This window comes from Bacillus rossius, chromosome 1, assembly GCF_032445375.1.
Source record: "Bacillus rossius redtenbacheri isolate Brsri chromosome 1, Brsri_v3, whole genome shotgun sequence".
NCBI classification, from domain to species: Eukaryota; Metazoa; Arthropoda; class Insecta; order Phasmatodea; family Bacillidae; genus Bacillus; species Bacillus rossius.
Window position 1 is genome coordinate 146,508,919 of NC_086330.1, and position 19,064 is coordinate 146,527,982.

The following is a 19,064-nucleotide window of genomic DNA, read 5'->3' on the forward strand; positions in this document are numbered from 1 at the left end:
ATAGACACCTCTTTTACTAAAGTAATATTATGTGTATCGTAGCAGTGAAAGTGCTTGAAAGACAATAATTTCTCTGTTTAAAAACGTATTTCAACATGTTCATTTCAATCTTTAATGTTATGCTAAATTATATGTAATTAATATATTTATTTAAATAGTACACATATTGTATAAATTTTTTAATAGTGTCTTTCAACGGTATCATTAATGTACATACATAAAAACTATCTTTGTGAACTCTCTGTAAAATTACACAAAAAAACTCTGGCCAGAGTAGCATTGTTTGATACAGCATTACATTTTGTATAGTGTTTGTTCCTGTACATTTCAGGAAGTATTTAAGACATTACTTTATTAAAGTATTTAGTACAATTAAAAAAAGTTATTTCTTATCGAGTGAAAGGTTTTTTAATCGATTAGAGTTATAAGACTGGAAATTATTTTTTTTTTGTTTTCGGTTTATGCTCGAAATTAGACCACAAAATCATACCCGGGCCGAGATTATACATCAGAATCTCTCGCTATAAGCCACTCTTCAAATAGTAACTAAATCCCAAATAAATAAATTGTTTCAGCGAAGAAATTGAAGTTGACAGCTGTTTAATTGAAAATGTATGTAAAATAGCACGCGCACAGCATGTGAAGGCCGTGGATCCCGGCGGAGCTGGTGTCTGGCCGCGAGGAAACATATCGGGTGGCAGGGAGGCAGATAACCAAGGCACTGAGACAGCGGCCAGCGCGCGACTGACGACTTGGCAACCCCGCGCGCGGAGTAAGCCTCGCCGCAGCCGAGCGCTGCATATTCGCGACACCCGCGCGCTCTACCGGATAACGACTGACAGGACTGGCTCTTGTATCCCGTTAAACCAAATTATAGATAGGTTTTAATAAGGGGAAAATTGCTACAGTTTTTCCCTAAAATGAATACTTTTAACATATTTATCATGTTCAGCTTTATTTTTAAGAATTCTACGTTAAATTTGGTATCCGAGTTTTTTATTGTATGTTTATTTGCAACATGAGAAAATATGAATTTGCTCGTTACCCAGGTTAGATGTGTACACATCACTGGCAAGTATTATAAAACTCATTTTTATTTTTTTAGATTTTTTATAGTGTTAATTGTTACATTAATACTATCTAAATCTTTATACATTACTATATAATTTTTAATTACACATGTTACTTGTGTATGTAGTGTCTACGTTATTTGCGGTGCCTGCCTCATGTATAGGTAGTATTGTTAATTTTTGTCAGTCCATTCAATTAAGTGTTATGTTTATCTATATTATGTTTGTATTTGTGTTGTGCTTATCTCAAAAGTTATGTCACTGTTTATAGGCATGTTAAAATAAATAAAATATACATTTATTCATTATTAATGTTTAGTGATAGTATTTTTAACTAAAACAATTACTTTGCAGAGGAGATGCAAAAAAAGATGTGAAAAGTGTTTTTATACTAAAAAATTAATACATCTATCACAGAGAAAGAATCAATTATCAATTATTTGTCATTAATTTTGATTATCTATAATCTGCTACTGACATGTTTAAATATGTAGTTCACTTTAAATTAATATGGGAGCAAATAAATTTATAAAGTAAACTCAACAAAGTAAATTTTTTTGATTAATAGGTAATGAATAATCTAATTTATGATGATAATTTTAAATGTAATACTAGCACAAAAGTTTTTTTTTTCTTTTACAGTAAAATCCCTAGATTCATTGTGATTTTGCAAGTATTTGCAATATATTTATGAAGAAGGAAGTTACTAAATTACCTTTCACTTTCATTTTTGGGTAGATTCATATGTCATCTTGTACTAGAGATCATTTTATATTTTTAAATGTAGGGTAACTTATATCTCAAAAGAATTCAATTGTTTGAATTTTTTATCTCAGACTGATTTGCAAAATTATCTTTAATTACAAGGAATCAACAAACTTTGCTTACCTGTCACTGAAATTACACATTATAATGCTGAAAAGCTATACATTGACCTTCTCTTTTAAGTAACAGTTAATCACAAATATATAATCCCTTATCTTTACCAATGTTTGGTCAACCATTTCCTAGTTTATACTCGCAAATGCTTAATTTCTCACCTAAAATTAGCTTATGAAGTCTATCAATGCAGAGCACTGTAATATATATATATATATATATATATATATATATATATATATATATACACACACACACACACACACACACACACACACACACAGTAAGTCCTCGGTTTACGTCGGGGTTACGTTCCTGAAAACCGCGACGTAAATAGAAACGACGCAAAATGAGCCATGTTTCATGCCACCGGCCGACCACGGCTCAAGGTCGGCCGGAAGCGCTGGCATACAGACGTGACAACGGGCAATTTTATCAGCAAATTACAACCGACAGCGTGGGAAACAAGTCCAACTAGTACTTCTCAGCTTTATAGAATGGTTATTTAACCAGCTGCTTTATTACCTTTATTGATTGAAATATAAAAACAGATATATAGTCGTTTGGAAGACATCTTATGAAGAAAAACTCATAAATGCAGTGAGCTGATACTGTAGGCCTACTACAAACGCATTTAATCACGATAAAGTTAACAACGGCACGTTTAAAACTCCGGCCAACTCAATGATATCATAGCGACTGAAGTGTAGAGCTGTCCTGTAGCAAACCGTATGTACTCGTTACTGAGTAACGGGTGCGGCATCTAGTAACGAGTAACGAAACGTTACACACGAATGCATTTCGTTACTCGCATTTTTCGTATGTTTTACGCATGCGCGCGCTTATTCGTTACAAAGAACGATGTTTGTTTATTAAGAAAAGTATAATTTGGAAATTCGTCGTCCAAGTTTTTTACTGTTTATTAAAGGTATTGTGTGTGTAGACAAAGTTTGAGATTGGAACAGAAACAACGTAAGAAAGTATTTTTTACAAATTATAAATATGTATGTTTTTGTTTTTTATTATCGCGTATTTTCACGTTTTTTGTTCTTATCTTAAAAGAGATATTATAATAAAGCTGCTCAAATGAGATTTTATTGTTTCTTGGTTAACAAAAGCTGTTAATTATCAAATACTTTTAGTTGTTTATTTCGATTTATTATTATTTACGCGACGTCATACTGTACGCGTACGAAATACGACTCGATTCGTTGCTGATACATAACATAGAATGTTATGCGGTATCAGAAGTAACGAGTAACGATACGAAAGTAACGAGTACTAATTGTTATAGTAACGAATACATACGGGTACACTTTTTTTAGTTACTTTTACACCTCTAATGAAGTGCCAAGGAGTTGGACAAAAATGGGGTAGGAGAAAATGCTGTGTCGTTGCGGGAAGTAGATAACACTTCTACGTGTGAGATACGTGGGTGGCCGAGCGGGCGGGCTGGTAGTATTGCATCACCGCGCGGAGAGCAGGAAGCGTCCCTCATGATGTATGATAAGATAAGGCGGTGAACGTGTAGCTTACGCTACATAGCATAAATTAACTACCGAAGGAAACACAGAATTATAAACGAATTATATACAGTGTTTTGGTTTAAATAAAGATTTACGGTCATTGTAAACGACGTTAATGTGAATCGGCGACAACTTAAATTGAAACATGAGTACTCAAACATTAGCGACGTTAATCCGAAACGACGTTAATCGGTACGACGTAAATAGAGGACTTACTGTGTGTGTGTGTGTGTGTGTGTGTATATATATATATATATATATATATATATATATATATATATATATATATATATATATATATATATATATATATATATATATATATATATATACACACACACACACACATGTACACATATATATGTGTGTGTGTATATTGTTGCGAACGAGAGCAAGGCCGGGACATGTGCAGGTGCAGAGCTGGCTGGCGACTGCTGCAACAAGATATGCGCCACGCGCGCCTGGAAGATAACAAGGATTGTCACTTCCCCCCCTCCTTCCCACCACTACCCGCGCGGCACCCTGCCTTTGACACGTAACTGAAACCTGACAGCTGTGGAGTTACGCAAGCCGCCGACACGTGTTTTCGAGAGATTTCTGCCGCCGGAACGGCGCGGACTGACGCGACTGGCCCCGGCCGCTCTCGTGAGTTCTGGAATTGCGCCGGGGCCTACATATATGCCCGAGGACGTCAGGGCAGGGAGTCAGTGGAGTTCAGAGAGAGAGTTCAGGCGGCAGCCTTCCCACGGCGGAGCTACCGGGGCGATAGTGCCGCGGGTGCTGCAGTGTGGCGAAGTCCCTGGACGAAGGTTCCAGGGCAGGGAGTGAGCCAGTTCAGTGGAGTCGGGAGTTTTCCCGCAGCGGAGTTTCTGGGCAATAGTGTCGCGGGCGCGGTGGAGTTCCGAGCGAAGTTCAGAGCGAGACGTCGAGTGGGATTTCGGCGAAGGGGAAGCGCGACGGCAGCGGCGGAGTGCGGCAACGGAGTCCCGCGGCGGAGACCCACGAGGGGTGCTGCGGTGAGAGTTGCGCCACAGGTGCGGCCCAGCGAGGTGTGCGGTGTGTGAAAACGAGTGACTGGAGAAGCAACATTTTTAAGTGCAATTGATTATTTGCCATTTTAGATTATTTGTAAGTGACATAAGTAGTGGCAATAAATAAAACTGTGTGTGTGATAAAAAATTTTAATTGGGCTATCCTTTACGAACCCGTGGTAAATTGTAACAATATATATATATATATATACACATACACATACACATATACACACACATATATATATTATTTTTTTTGTTAGATGTCAAGAAAGTACCAAAATGCCAACCTGCCCATCACAAAGTAGATGCCTGTTTCCAAAGACTTGGATCAGGTTCAAAACTACATATTCATATTGCTAAAATGTATTATGTCCAAGACACAACTGCAATGTAATCTTGCCTACCGTAATTTTGTGCCAATAATCACTCCTCATTAATGTCCTGAATTGTGAGTATGGTGCGCCCATGGTAATGGACAAGGCCTGTGAAGCTGATTCTATAACCACGGAGTCTTCCAGCAGATCTTCGGGAATCGTTACCATTGCAGTCTCTGCATTCTTTACTGGTTTTTCATACTCAACTGCTACCAATGAAGAATTTTCTGTGGGAAAAAAAAAAATTTTAATGGACGTTGACCAAAGTAAATCATTAATCACTCTTTCCAACTTCTGATTTTATCCCCCTCCTTTCCCATATTCAGTTGCAGAGCACACCAATCTATATGCAACACTTTAACTTCAATCCCTCATTCATTAGTTAAGTGCTGCCACCCAGCGAGAACTTTTGGCCTCGTGCAGCACCACACCAGACACAACTGGACTCAAAATATTACTCAGTGGTTGGTCACCAACTAGAAGCTACTAGTTCCGACGACTTGACTTCTGTCATCACTGCTGTAAGATAGCGTGCACCCCTAGTTGCAGGCTGAGCCTTAGCCCAGCCAGCAAACTTCTTGTGCAGTCCCGAGTACAGGTTGATACTGTCATAAGACAACCGTCACATTCAGGCGCACCTCCTTTCATCCGTCTACAAGTGTTCCCGGTCCCAAAACGCTCAGCAGTCGTCGTAAAGGTGTCCTCATTTCGTAACTGAGGGTGTTTAACAGGAAGGGTGATTGAACTAACAAGAGTTCCCACAACATTACACAATTTCCCTAAGTTTTCCCTGGTTTTATTGTCCAACCTAACATTAATAAATCTTGCACGACAACAAACATATTCAAACAACAAATACTTACTGCAACACATATCAACCACACAGAAATGTCAAATTCAACATTAAATGGTCTCAGCACAATAAATACACAGTTGCACGCTTTTATCATTCCCAACAATGATGTGACCCATGCTGCTAGTCTGTAATATAAAACACCACCATATTTAACAACTTTGAGTCATTACACTGCCCGCAGGATAACTTGATGTTTGGGTGACGTCATAACATTCAGAAAGCTCGTAGGGGGAAGGGGAGAAAGCTGTTGTAGTATACACAAACCAAAAACATTGAGTCTATATTATAGATTAATAATATCACTTTAAAAAAAAAAACAGAAATTCCAAGTTCTTCGAATGTAAAAAAAAAAGATTAGTGTACACAACCATAAAACATTCACTTACAGTCTATTATTGATTAATAATAATAAAGTCACCAATTTACTGACTCTCAAGAATTCCAATTCCTTCCATTTCATCTTCGGTAGAGTTCGAATCTTCACTGCTACTGTCTACACCGCCAAGTGTAATAATTATTTTGTCGATTTCAATGTCAAAACGAACATCCCGGCTGTAATACTCCTGCTCTAATTTAAACATGATTACAAAATGGAACCCAATCTTCTTTTCCCATGCTCTCAAATTGTTCTTCGCAAAGTCTTTTCACGTCATCTATTTTGAAGGACACATTTTTTGATGCAACAATACCCTTAACTTTACCCCATATAACTTCAATGGGATTCAAGTCGGGATGGTAGGGTGGAAGTCGGAGCAGTGTGTGACCGAAACTTTCAAGAATCTGGTCGACGGAATACACTATGTGCCGTGGCTTATTTATCTTAATAAGTTCGTACAATGTTGGCTTCAGCATGTCTTCAGTAAATGAAATTTTGTTTTCTCGCAGCCATTTCTTCATATCATCTTTTGTTGACAAAGATGTTGGCAGTTTGTTTACACGGACATTGTGATAGGGTGCATTATCCAATACCACGACGCTGTTTGTTGGCATTTTTGGTACAAGTTTTTCCCTAATCCACTTCTCATAATTGGTCTGGTTCATTTGGTGGTGGTAGTCGCCAGTAGCTTGATGTGATTTCCACATAACGAGGGCATTTGGCACGAATCCATCTTTACCGCCAGCATGTATCATAATAAGGCGTTGCCCTTTTGCTACTGGCTGAAGGACACCGTTTATTATTTCATCTGCCCAGCTTTTTTGTTGCACATGCAAGGATAACATACAATTCATCTACATAGATTATATTCCTGTTTTCATTTCTGAAACGCATAATGCTCTGTATATAGTTAATTCTTTTCTGCCTGATATCATGTTTTTTGTGCCGGAAATTAGGTATTTCGGCACTTTTTTTTTTAATTTTTATTAATAGTTTTAAATTATTTTTGAAAATTTTATTTTCTATATAATTTGGTTACAATTGGATGATTTACACTTTGTTAGGCTGGTGTACTCTAAGTAGTTAAACTTTGCTACAGTGGACCGAGGCACCTTTTCTCAGGGACAACCTGATCTTTTGCAAGACTAAGACGTCGTTAGCAGCCCAGTTGACATTTCTCCCGCTTGCAGTCACGTTCCCGGCATGTAACATTATTTCCTTGCATGACTAAATTTGCGTACAACAGCTCTGGATGAGTTGTTACTAGGGATGGGTCTTACCGATTCTCCGATTCCACGATTCCGCCGATTCTGCTACGAATCGGGATCGTCGATTCGTTTTCAAGAATCGGCTTAGTATTTTACTATGAGGCCTACGAAAATTTTGTGTTTTGTTTTTTCTTGGTACTTATCAAGAAATACATTAAAAAATTCACGCCCTATTTTTAACATAATTGCAATATTCCATTCATCTTTATTTGTTTCCATATTTTTATCCAAATTTTTATATGAAAAAATGCCGCGCACGCGATGAACACGTCCAAGTAGGCCACAAAGCAACAAGTCTACTGGTCAGATCCATCAGTAACGATGAAAACACTCGAATCGTCAATGATTGTGCAACCTAACAGTGGCAAAAGGTTCTTTAATATGACTGAACATGTTGCCGTAACGTCTGTAAAACAGCGTTGTGATTTACCACGGTAATTACAAACAAAAACATTTACTTAACAAGGTGGCCATTACATCAACAAATGCATAACGCAATCAATAACTAGCATCACTAGTGCTACTTTTACGCAGGCTGCCGCAAAAGTGATTATCATAGTGGCCAACGTAGTGGAATTATGCTATTTTCGGTGAAATTTAGCCAAAAAAAATTTTTACTGGACGGGCAGGAAATCATTATTATTACTTAATTGTCCAATTCCAATCCCCCTCTTTTTATATTTAGCATAGATTTAGTAAACATTTAATAATGATTCGACGTATTTTCAAAACTGGAGTTGGCTACTCTGGTCACGTTTTTCAGTTCAACTTTTGTTTCCAAACAATGAACATAACCGTGTTTTGTTCACTTTTGTCGAAAATACTGAAGTAGTTCCGCACAAACGGTAAAATACGGCTCTTAAATTTTTCACCACGATTTACTGTTTCCTATAAATTTTCTGTCTATTCGAGCTTTTTTTTTTTTTTTTTTTTTTTTAATCTTTCCACTACGCCTACGAATATTGCTTCTTGGACTTGCTTTTTTTGCTGATACAAGATTTTGTTTTTGCCTTTTTTTTTGTACGCCTACTCACGCAATGAGCTATAAAAGACAACCAGTTTTTCTGTTTACATGAGAAATTTATTATTGTTGTGAGTTTTAATCAAATTAAAAAATGTCGGACGTTTGGAACCATTTTACAGTTTGCCAAGACGATGAGAAATTTGCAAGGTGTAACTACTGCAGAGCTAAAATATCCCGAGGTCATTCAAAAACTACGTCAAACCTAATGAAACATTTTCGGAACCAGCATAAACTACTTGCGGCTGCAGCAACAAAAAAATTCAAAGTGGATTCATCTGAATTCGATGATCCGAGTGTGGTTAGGCCTAGCTACAGTCTGCCTGATATTTCAGTCCAAGGCCCATCACACCAATGCCAAGCAGCTGATATACCAATTCCCGGACCATCACACCAAGACCAAACACCTGAAACTGAAATGTCTGGTTCTGATTCTCTGTGTGTACAGACAGCTGTAACTAATGAACTTATTAGACCTAAAAACTTGACTGTTTTTTCATCAAATACATTTCCAAAAAGTGTTAAATGTGTACAAAGTACTCTCCCAGCAATATTTGATGCTAGGATGAAATTTAAGCCTGGCGACCATAGAGCAGCTGACATCACTCGTCTGATTGGAGAGATGATTTGCTTGGACAATCAGCCTTTGTGTATTGTTGAAAACAAAGGGTTTCGCCAACTGATTTCAAAGTTAGAACCTAGGTACACAATTCCCACTAGGAAAACATTTTCTCAGAAAATCATTCCAGAAATGTACGAGAAAGTGAGGGATAAAGTTGTTTCACAGTTGAAAGTGGTTGAGTTCATTGGTGTAACAACTGACATGTGGTCTTCTTCATCGAATGATGATTACATGAGCTTGACACTTCATTACATGGACACATGTTTCAACCTTCAACATGTGTGTTTGGAGGTCATCCCTTTCAGTGAAATAAGTCACACAGCAGAACATATTTGTGATTTCATTACAAAAACTCTGGAAGAATGGGGATTGAGAGAAAAGGTTTTTGCTATTGTATCTGACAATGCAAGAAATGTACAAGCTGGTCTTGAAATGTCACAGTTTCAACACACTTCATGCTTTGCACATTCCATTCAACTTGTCTTGAAAAATGGGTTTTTCTCTAACAAAGTCATAACAAATTTGGCTGCAATATGCAGAAGGATTGTTGTAAATTTCAAACATTCTTCGAAAGCCAACAAAATCCTGCGCAAGTGTCAGGAAACAGTGGGTGTTCCACATCATAGGTTAATTCAAGACGAGCCTACGAGATGGAATGCGACACTCCACATGTTTAAAAGATTGCAAGAACAAAAGCTTGCAATTCTTCTGGCAGCAGGAGAGCTGAAACTACCAAATGAACTGACCGCTGCTCAGTGGAATTTACTGGACAATGCCATTGCAGTTCTACAAGTGTTTGAGTCTGCGACACTGCAAGTGAGCTCAGCCAGTGCACGTGTTTCTGAGGTATGATTTCTTGGTGCCATTGATTAATTTTATTGCTGTATGCTATTATTTATAAGTGACTATAATTTGGGTTTTTATTTACTTGTCTAGGTAATCCCATTGCTGCAAATAGTTGATTATGAACTTAGCAAACCAGCTCCTGTAGGTTCAGGCCTACAAGGCATGAAAAATGATCTCCAGGCATCATTAAAACTTCGTTTTGAAGATGCTTACAAGCACCCTATTTACCAGATTGCCACATTACTCGACCCAAGATTTAAGGAAGTCCCATTTAAAGACAAAGATGATTTGGCTATGGCAAAATCACATCTTCTGGTGGAAGCAAACAAAGTTTTTCAAAGCACGGTATGTAATGATAAATTATATTTTTTATTCACACATTCTAACTTATTACATAAATTCTTACACACACAGCTATTTGTAAATAATTTTTATTTCAAATGTTTTAGGCAGAGGAAAGTTCCCATTTCGAGACCAGTGATAAATCAGGAATTCCAACAGAAATTTGGTCACAGTACAGCAGCTTATTTGGCCAAGCTGAAAGAACCTCTCCCTCGCAAACAGCTGAAAATGAGTGTGATACCTACTTCGCAGAAAAAGTGTCACCCAGCACGTCTGTTGCAGAGTACTGGAATTCAAGAAAAAACTTTCCAACTTTGCAGTTGCTAGCAAAGAAATACTTGTGCATTCCCTCTTCAACTGTTTTTAGTGAAAGACTTTTCAGCACGGCTGGAAACATATGTGATGTTAAACGTAGCAGGCTTGATCCTGAGCGTGTGAAAATGTTGATTTTTTTAAACAAAAATTTGTAAACTGTTTTGTCCACTGTATACTTTTTTAATTTTCTTTTTGCATGTTACGAAAACATCTTAAACTCAGATTTAACAAATTAAATATAATAGTATTATGCATTAAACTTAATTGAAAAAGTTATTTAACTTAACTTTTCTTTGGATACACAATAAAATAAATATAGCTTAATAGTGACTTGTGAGGCTGTAAAATTACAGAATCTTCAATAATGGGGAATTTCAATATGGAATCGGAATCGTAACTGGAATCGAAAGAAATTCTAGAACTGGGATCGGAATCGAGGAAACATGGAATCGACCCATCCCTAGTTGTTACCCTTTCTCAGAGACGAGCTTAGAACAGCCATTCCCACCACCCATACGTCTTAGGTTCACTCCTAGAAAGTCACGTTAGGACGCTCTTTCCCAGCCTCGTTACTTTTTTGTCCACCCTAACCTCCCAGTCCCCCACCCTTTTGGTTCTCAGAATTTAGCTAAGGATCATTGCCCTGGCGTGAACCCGCCAGGCAGTGGCCGACTTCAAGGACGATTTGCCACAGAAAAAATATGTGCAAAGATGGACCACACACGACATCTAGTGGCAGAAATAGTAACTTCTTCTCTTGTCGCCAGCGAGTGGAGCTGACGCCTGCGACACCTGGTGGCGACATTGCCAACCTTCCTCTTTCTTTCCCCTGTAGGCCACCAGAGAGCAGCACCGACTGCGCCATTAGCCCCAGGCTGGAGCAAACGTCTCGGGCGAGTCGATCCCTATTTGTTTCAGACACCCCTCAACAGGTAGCGCTAAAATCGGCCAGTGCTACCAACTTTGAGATATCGAAGTCAAAGTTTTTTGTGATTCCCACTAGGAGAACTTCGGAACCTTTCGGTCCGGACGCCCCAGTCTCCTCCACCAACGTTTGTTTGAGCATTACCTTTTAATTACGAGACTCTGCCCTTCCGCGGACACTTCCCGTTGCGATTCCAGATGGACTGTTTTAGGTTATCGACGAGACGCACCACTAGACTTCTGTCCGGCCGTATCCGACGATGTAGTCAATTAGACAAGGGATGCTATCCCTATTATTTCTTTAAGTAGTTTAGTCCGTTTTTACAGTACACAGTATAGTAGTTATTTTTTTAAAAGTTTTTATTGAAATGATGGAAACGTCCGCGCCTGCCGCGTATCCGCGATCTTCAGATCCGGACTTGCTACACTTCAGAAGCTAGACGGCAACTTCCCTGTCTGGTGATTTACTATCAGCTTTATTCCCCGACCTCCCCTTATCTTTTTGCAGGCATTTTCTGCCCAGTTTGCTAACTGTCTGTGTACTAGTTCTGATCATGTTTGATTCGGACAGTTCACAGACAGGGTCCAAGAGCCGGATGCAGACTTAGCATTTTTTCACTCTTCCTCTTCAACAAACCGGCGCCCTGGCACCATGTTGACTACTGAACTCTGGGCAGCGAACCACCGACCTCCGGTGCTACAGTATTTATGAACCTTTTTTGAACAATCTTTAAATTACTACGTTCGAAGAAATAAGAATTATATAAAACTTTCGTTCTGGACTTTAAGAACTGACACTGGGATGGTTAATTTTTTTATTGATTTATTTTTAATGAAACTTTTTATAATCTAATTTAGGGCCGGCCCGTATTTTAATATATCTGAGAGCTCTTTTAATTATGTAATTGAAATTGTATTTTAACACATTTTAATAGCTGTTAAGTTTCCTTAAATAAATATGGAGTAATTATATTCAGACGGAATCACACCTTGTTTCTGTTCATTCCTCATGTCCTTGTGAAACTAAAAGATCCACCGTTACTGCAGTGTATAATGTTAATGGTATTATTTATGTATTTAATCTGATTTACCTACACTGCCACAAAGTAACAAAAAATGGTAGTATTTAGCATTATTAACTTTTTATCTGCTTTGTTTTGATTCATGAACAAAGCTGTAACAAAAATGGTAATCAGAGCGTAGTGCTGTAACATTTTCGATAAGAACGAGGCGGTGAGATTTCGTTTTACGCCATTGAAAGCCTAACTTTTTCAGAATTTTATGAAGGGTGCTATCGCAACCTTGAAATCCTATCTCCATCTTCAACTTTCTCCCTAAGCTTTGGCACTGTTGGTGCACATTTTTCTGTGATATAAAAGTTATAAATTATCCTACGAACTACTCCTTTGTCAAACCCATCCAGTTCCTATTTTGAAGACTTTTTTCTTTTCTTGTTAGGCATCTCGAACAATCCTTCACGATCTTCATTAATGTGTTGACCTTCTTTCTTTATACGTTGTACAGTAGCACGAGAAACTCCCGTTGCTTGCGCCGTGCGCAGTTGCACACGTTCAAGAGGAATAGATAACTACATTACACCATTCCGAGCTTCATTTTCCATAAAATTTAACACATTAAACACTACCTCTCGCGCCTGCGAATGAAGTTTTTTCTGTTTAATTTTAGATAACGTAGGCAGCATTTTTAAATTCAGCAGGTGGGGTAAAAAAACGTTGCGAGAGAACACTTTACAAAAAATAACTAGTATTTTATACATTACAACAAAGAACTACTACTGCGAACTTGTTGATAGCTTACGTTTAATACGTATTCAGTTTACTATTCTCTGTTTAGCTATAATCATAAAACACGTCACGATAGCACGTAGCGGACTGGTCAATGTTTTCATTCAGGGTGATATGCGAAGTGAAAGTCTAGGAATACCTTCTCTGCACATGCGCGCTTGGCCTCCCTCCCCTTTACTCCCCTACCCGCCCCTCCCAGGCAAGGCTACCGTAACGGTCACTCAGGTATCATCTTATTCTGCGGGCGGTGTACATTACTGATTGTGCCAGGTGAATGACTATTGACATTTTATGGTGCTTCAAATCATTAAATTAGTAAAAAGTTGATTTATTAAATTTTTTTCTCTTGCATTGAATTGATGTTGAAAAAAGATGGGTTTTCAAACCATGAGTGAATTAGTAAATAAAATAAAGACTGGTTACAAAAAAAATTGAAGGAATAATCTAGTAGGTATCTATTAGAATTAATATTTTGTTAATTTCCCTGTGTTTTAAATGTTTTAAAGACACCTTTTCAATTCTCTGAGTGTTCTTTTTTTTCCAAATTTTCTTCTGCAGAAACCCTGCTAACCCTCCCCAATCTATATGGCCTGGAGCCAGCAAGGCTTCAGCAGAGTCCTTCATGTGTGCTTCTCCTTGGCTATTGGGAAACAAGGGTTAAAATGCAGCCTGTATATGGGCGAAGCCCTCGGCGCTCACTCCATTTGTGTTCTGGAAAGAACTCAAGGGCCTCTTTTACACTCAAAAACAGAATCAGGATTTAATTACTTGCTTTTGCAAGATAGTTAAGGGTAATTTTTCCATATCATGTATCCAAGTTAATCCCTTAATCCTGATGGCATGATCTGAATAGGTATATTGATCTGTTGTAAATGATGTTTGCTGTTTTAATTTAGTACGTCAAAGATCTTCGACACAACAACCACTGAAATATCATAATACAAAAAGATTATGACTTTGATACTGTAGGAATTTTTTTTTCTTATACATTTGGATTCACAATTCCCCAATTCTTTTTTTTATGTCCAGGACCTTTTGACAGGCTAAATTAAAACAGTAAGCATCAGGATGCTCTCAGGATAAACTTGGGTACATGATCTGAAACTTTAACTAAAGAAACCAATGCCTCAGTAAAACAGTAAGTTTACTACAAAAAGCCTGGATGTTTATGAATTTTTACTGTGATAATGTAGGCTATGCAATACTGTCACAAGTTGAATGGAACAGAGTTTGGGTTCATATACTGGTCTGGCCATCCTGATTATTGTTCACCATGTTTTCCCCCATTTACTCTAAGAAAATGTTTACTATACGCCATGGATAATTCCTTTCTCTATATGCCTTGTCTGTATGCTGTGTGTTTATCGTTTCCAATGGCCTCACTGTCTAAGAGACTAAGCCCAGTAAAAATTACTGACACACAAATTTTCAAGTTTTCAAAATGGTATCATGAAATGATTTTATTTAACTTAAAATGAGAGATACAATTTTACATATGAGTTTCTGGATTTTTCTTGGTACTATAAAATGTGTTTAAGAAATCTGTCATCAAATGAAGATTAGAGCGACAGTTGAAAGTAGCGACTTATTCGAGAAAAAGTGAACTAACTAACAAATAATTTTTTTGTAGCATTTACAATTAATACTCGGAAAGACTGGGCAATATCATTGGTTGCTATTTTTTTTAAGTTTCCGGTAATTGTTCTGTATCACTTATCCAGTTTTATCTCATCCTGATGGCATATTCCTGTATATATGATACTGTGGAACACAATGCTTGCTGTTTTGATTTAGTACATATTTATATACAAGATTCTGGCCAAAAAAACTTTAATTTCACAATATAAAACATTTTTTGAACCATATTGTGAAAATATTTCAATTCCTATTTAACTTGGGATCATAATTCATTGTCATATCACAATTTTTAGTTAGTTCACAAGTTTTAAAGTACTTTATTAAAACAGCACGCATCATGTAGGCTACCACAGGACCAACGTATACAGGATCATATCAGGATCATGTCAACAGGATCAGGATGAACTTGGATATGTTATACTGAACATTTACCAAGTTTCCGTGCATTGTAGAGGTTGCAGACTCATTAGTGAAATGCTCTGGGAGTTACATCTCTGTTAACATGATCGGCCTCAGTTTTTGTGTCACCGCAGAACGGGCCTAAAACTTTAAACAGTGTAATAATTTAAGTAATGCAACGCCCTTTCACAGAATCGCTACCAGTAATTATAGACACAAAGCATAAAATATTGATTTTTACAATTTTTTTTTGAGCGAGTATTACTAACTCCCATTCTTAGGCTCATTCTACAATAGTGAGGAGACGTATCACGTAAATGAGAAGCTCTAGGAACATTTCTATCACATCTGCTGTACGGATCCATCTCAGTCTGTGTACTGCAGTAGAAACTTAGTTCCATAAGATACATCTCAATTTCCGTGTTACTGTAGAATGGGTCTTACAAAATCAGTTCTTTATTCCCACCGGATTTGGGGATATCTAATTTTAAACAATGACTTTTCACCCAACAGTAATCATTGTAGTTCAGAGTGGGTAAATATGTATTGTATGGATTATCGTCAAAAATTTTTTTAAAAATCTGAAATAACTTTCATTGTATGCTCTTTTACTTCCTCTTTTCATTACAGCCTGCGGAGATAAGAAATTCCAATTACTTTAGGAGATATCGAATTTTTAAATTTTAATCACTATACCTGTACATTCACACTGCGTTCAACATTGCTTTTTGTTTACGAGTATCAATTGTTTATTATTGGCTAATGTTGTCATGTGATAGTTCGTGATAGGCCAATATTCAAATGAACCAATAGGTGATGATTTATTCATTTATTGTTCAAAACGATGTGTAATTACAACGGTCACTTCCGCTATTTGTTCATTAGATGTTGTAGTCGTTCTTGGAATTTGTGTATCATTATCGTGTTACTTTCTGTCTTTGAAATGGCCTGTGTTTCTGGGAATAGTCAGCTATGCGGCGGGTGTACCTTGCATGTATTCGATTTTGTGCATTTGTGTGATGATTGGAAATTGTTGTTTGAATTTTTAGTTGATCATGGAGTTTTAAGTAGTGAGGTAAAGTGCGACCAATGTGGGACGGTAATTGAGTTGGCCGAGGACAGCAATTTTTTTCAATGTCACCGGACAAACGGTAACTCGTGCCAGTAAAAGAATTAAAAGGGTAACTTGTTCTTTCAAAAAATCTTTCAGAACCGGCACGTGGTTTTCCAAAAGTAGACTTTCGGTTGAAACAATTATGAAGTTAACTTATTTTTTTTTAACGATTCATCACCCAAATAGCTACTGTTTTCATTCAGAAGAATTGTAATGTCACTTTGAAAACCATCGTAGATTGGGCGTCCTTTTGTAGGGAAGTTTTTATTAAGTGGAGTTTGGACGTAAATGTAGGGAAATTGGGTGGGCCGGGGAAAGTTGTCGAAATTGATGAGGCTAAAATTGGTAAGTGTAAGAACAATAAGGGGCGAGTCATCCAGGGTCAGTGGGTTTTTGGCTGAATCGAGAGAAATGGTGATAAAATTTTTCTCGTTCATGTCAAAGATCGCACTAGCAGAATGCTCCTGCGCGTGATCAAGAAGTATATTTCGCCTGGAACAACAATTATAAGCGACTGTTGGCGTGCTTATAATTGTCTTTCTCAACATGATTATCTTCACCTGAAGGTTAATCATAATATGAACTTTGTTGATCCCGGCACAGGGGCGAACACCCAAAGAATAGAGAGACTTTGGCGGGAAGTAAGGCAGAATGTACCTCGATATGGTCGACGAGTTAACCACTACGTCGGGTACCTTGCGGAATTCATGTTCCGTCGGAGGTATCGCGATGTAGGTGAACGACTACATCATTTCCTTCTAACGGCAAAGGAAGTGTACCCGCCTCCAACTTAGGTGAGTTTTTAAAGTTACAAATTTTTATGCTTTATTTGTTATTTGAAAATTGTTGCGCGTAAAAAAATATTACGTTCGTTCCTACTGTTAATCCTTTGTTCTGGTTTGTTAGGTCAAGTCAGCTATATTATAAATACTTTAAAACTAAACAACTATTAAAATTAATTTAATTATTTTTAATGTCCGTTCAGTTTCAAAGTATTTATAATGTAGCTGACCTGACCTAATCTACCTTCGTCCCATTTTGTTAAGTCAGGTCATTTACATTATAAATACTTAAAAGTATACAACAAGTAAAATAAATTGATAGTATTTTTAATTTCCGGTTATTTTGAAGTATTTATAATGTTACTAACCTTACCTAATGAAAAATTTCTGTAATTTAGGCATTCACGCACACACGGCAAAAAAAATTTCAGCAGTCGAATGATTACATAGGGCTTGTGTTGCAAAATAAGAACGGCGATATCTCCCAAAGTAATTGGAATTTCTTATCTCCGCAGGCTGTTATGAAAAGAGGAAGTAAAAGAGCATATAATGAAAGTTATTTCAGATATTTAAAAAAAATTTTGACGGTAAATATTTACTTGGGCGGTATTTCCGAAAAAAAATGTTAAAAATCCGAAAATACCTTTATTTTATGCTCTTCAACTTCCTCTTTTCATTAAAATCGGCGGAGATTAGAAATTCCAAATACTGTAGGAGATATCGAATTTTTAAATTTCTTCATATGTAGTTGAGCGGTATTTGCGAAAAAAAATGTTAAAAATCCGAAAATACCTTTATTATATGCTCTTCAAATTCCTCTTTTCATTAAAAGCGGCGGAGATTAGAAATTCCAAATACTTTAGGAGATATCGAATTTTTAAATTTCAGCACAAAACCAGCGCATTCCTGTGGCGTGCGTGCACCATTGTTTCTTGTTTACGTACGAGTATCTATTTTTTTATTGGATAATGATGTCACATGATTGTTCGTGATAGGCCAGAATTCAAATGAACTAATACGTGATTATTTAGTTCAATTATTGTTTAAAACGGTGTTTAATTACCGCCTCCAACTTAGGTGAGTTTTTAACGTTTCTAATTTTAAAGTCTTATTTGTTATTTTGATATTGTTGCGCAAGTAATAAGTAACAAAAAAAATTACGTGAGTTGTTACTGTACATCCTTTGTTACGGGTTTGTTAGGTAAGGTCAGTTACATTATAAATAATTTAAAACCAAAGAATAATTAAAATTAATTCACATTATTTTTAATATCACCTTAGTTTGAAAGTATTTATAATGTAACTGACCTGACCTAATCGACCATTTTAGTTTACTGTTCACCCTCTGTCCGGGTTTGTTTGGTCAGGTCAGTTACATTATAAATATTTTAAAACTAAACAGCCCTTAAAATTAATTCACAAAATAATTTTTAATGTCGGCTAAGTTTGAAAGTATTAATAATGTAACTGACCTGACCTAATCAACCATTTTATTAATTACGCATTCACGATTCACGTATTCACGAACACGAACACACGGCAAAATAACAAAAATGGCGCCGCTCGAATGGTTCCACAGGTCTTGTATTGCAAAATTAAAAAATTCGATATCTCCTAAAGTATTTGGAATTTCTTATCTCCGCCGCTTTTAATGAAAAGAGGACGTTGAAGAGCATATGATAAAGGTATTTTCGGATTTTTAACATTTATTTTCGCAAATACCGCTCAACTACATATGATGAAATTTAAAAATTCGATATCTCTTAAAGTATTTGGAATTTCTTACCTCCGCCACTTTTAATGAAAAGAGGAAGTTGAAGAGCATAAAATAAAGGTATTTTCGGATTTTTAACATTTTTTTTCGGAAATACCG

The 19,064-nt window shown here is 36.9% G+C and overlaps 2 protein-coding genes across 2 annotated transcripts in view; one reads left to right on the forward strand and one right to left on the reverse strand.

Moving 5' to 3' along the window:
* The window catches only part of LOC134546257 (nuclear RNA export factor 1-like), an 84,194-nt gene that overhangs the window by 64,691 nt on the left and 439 nt on the right, over positions 1–19,064 (reverse strand). Inside the window, exon 2 of the mRNA XM_063388957.1 lies at positions 4,914–5,110. Coding sequence (XP_063245027.1) covers positions 4,914–5,110 — 197 coding nt within the window. The remainder of the gene's footprint in view (positions 1–4,913; positions 5,111–19,064) is intronic.
* On the forward strand, positions 8,303–11,465 carry LOC134528596 (zinc finger BED domain-containing protein 4-like). The gene is made up of 3 exons (XM_063362347.1): positions 8,303–9,872; positions 9,963–10,013; positions 11,448–11,465. The coding sequence occupies exons 1-3, from the start codon at positions 8,499–8,501 to the stop codon at positions 11,463–11,465; spliced, it is 1,443 nt and encodes a 480-aa protein (XP_063218417.1). The 5' UTR covers positions 8,303–8,498.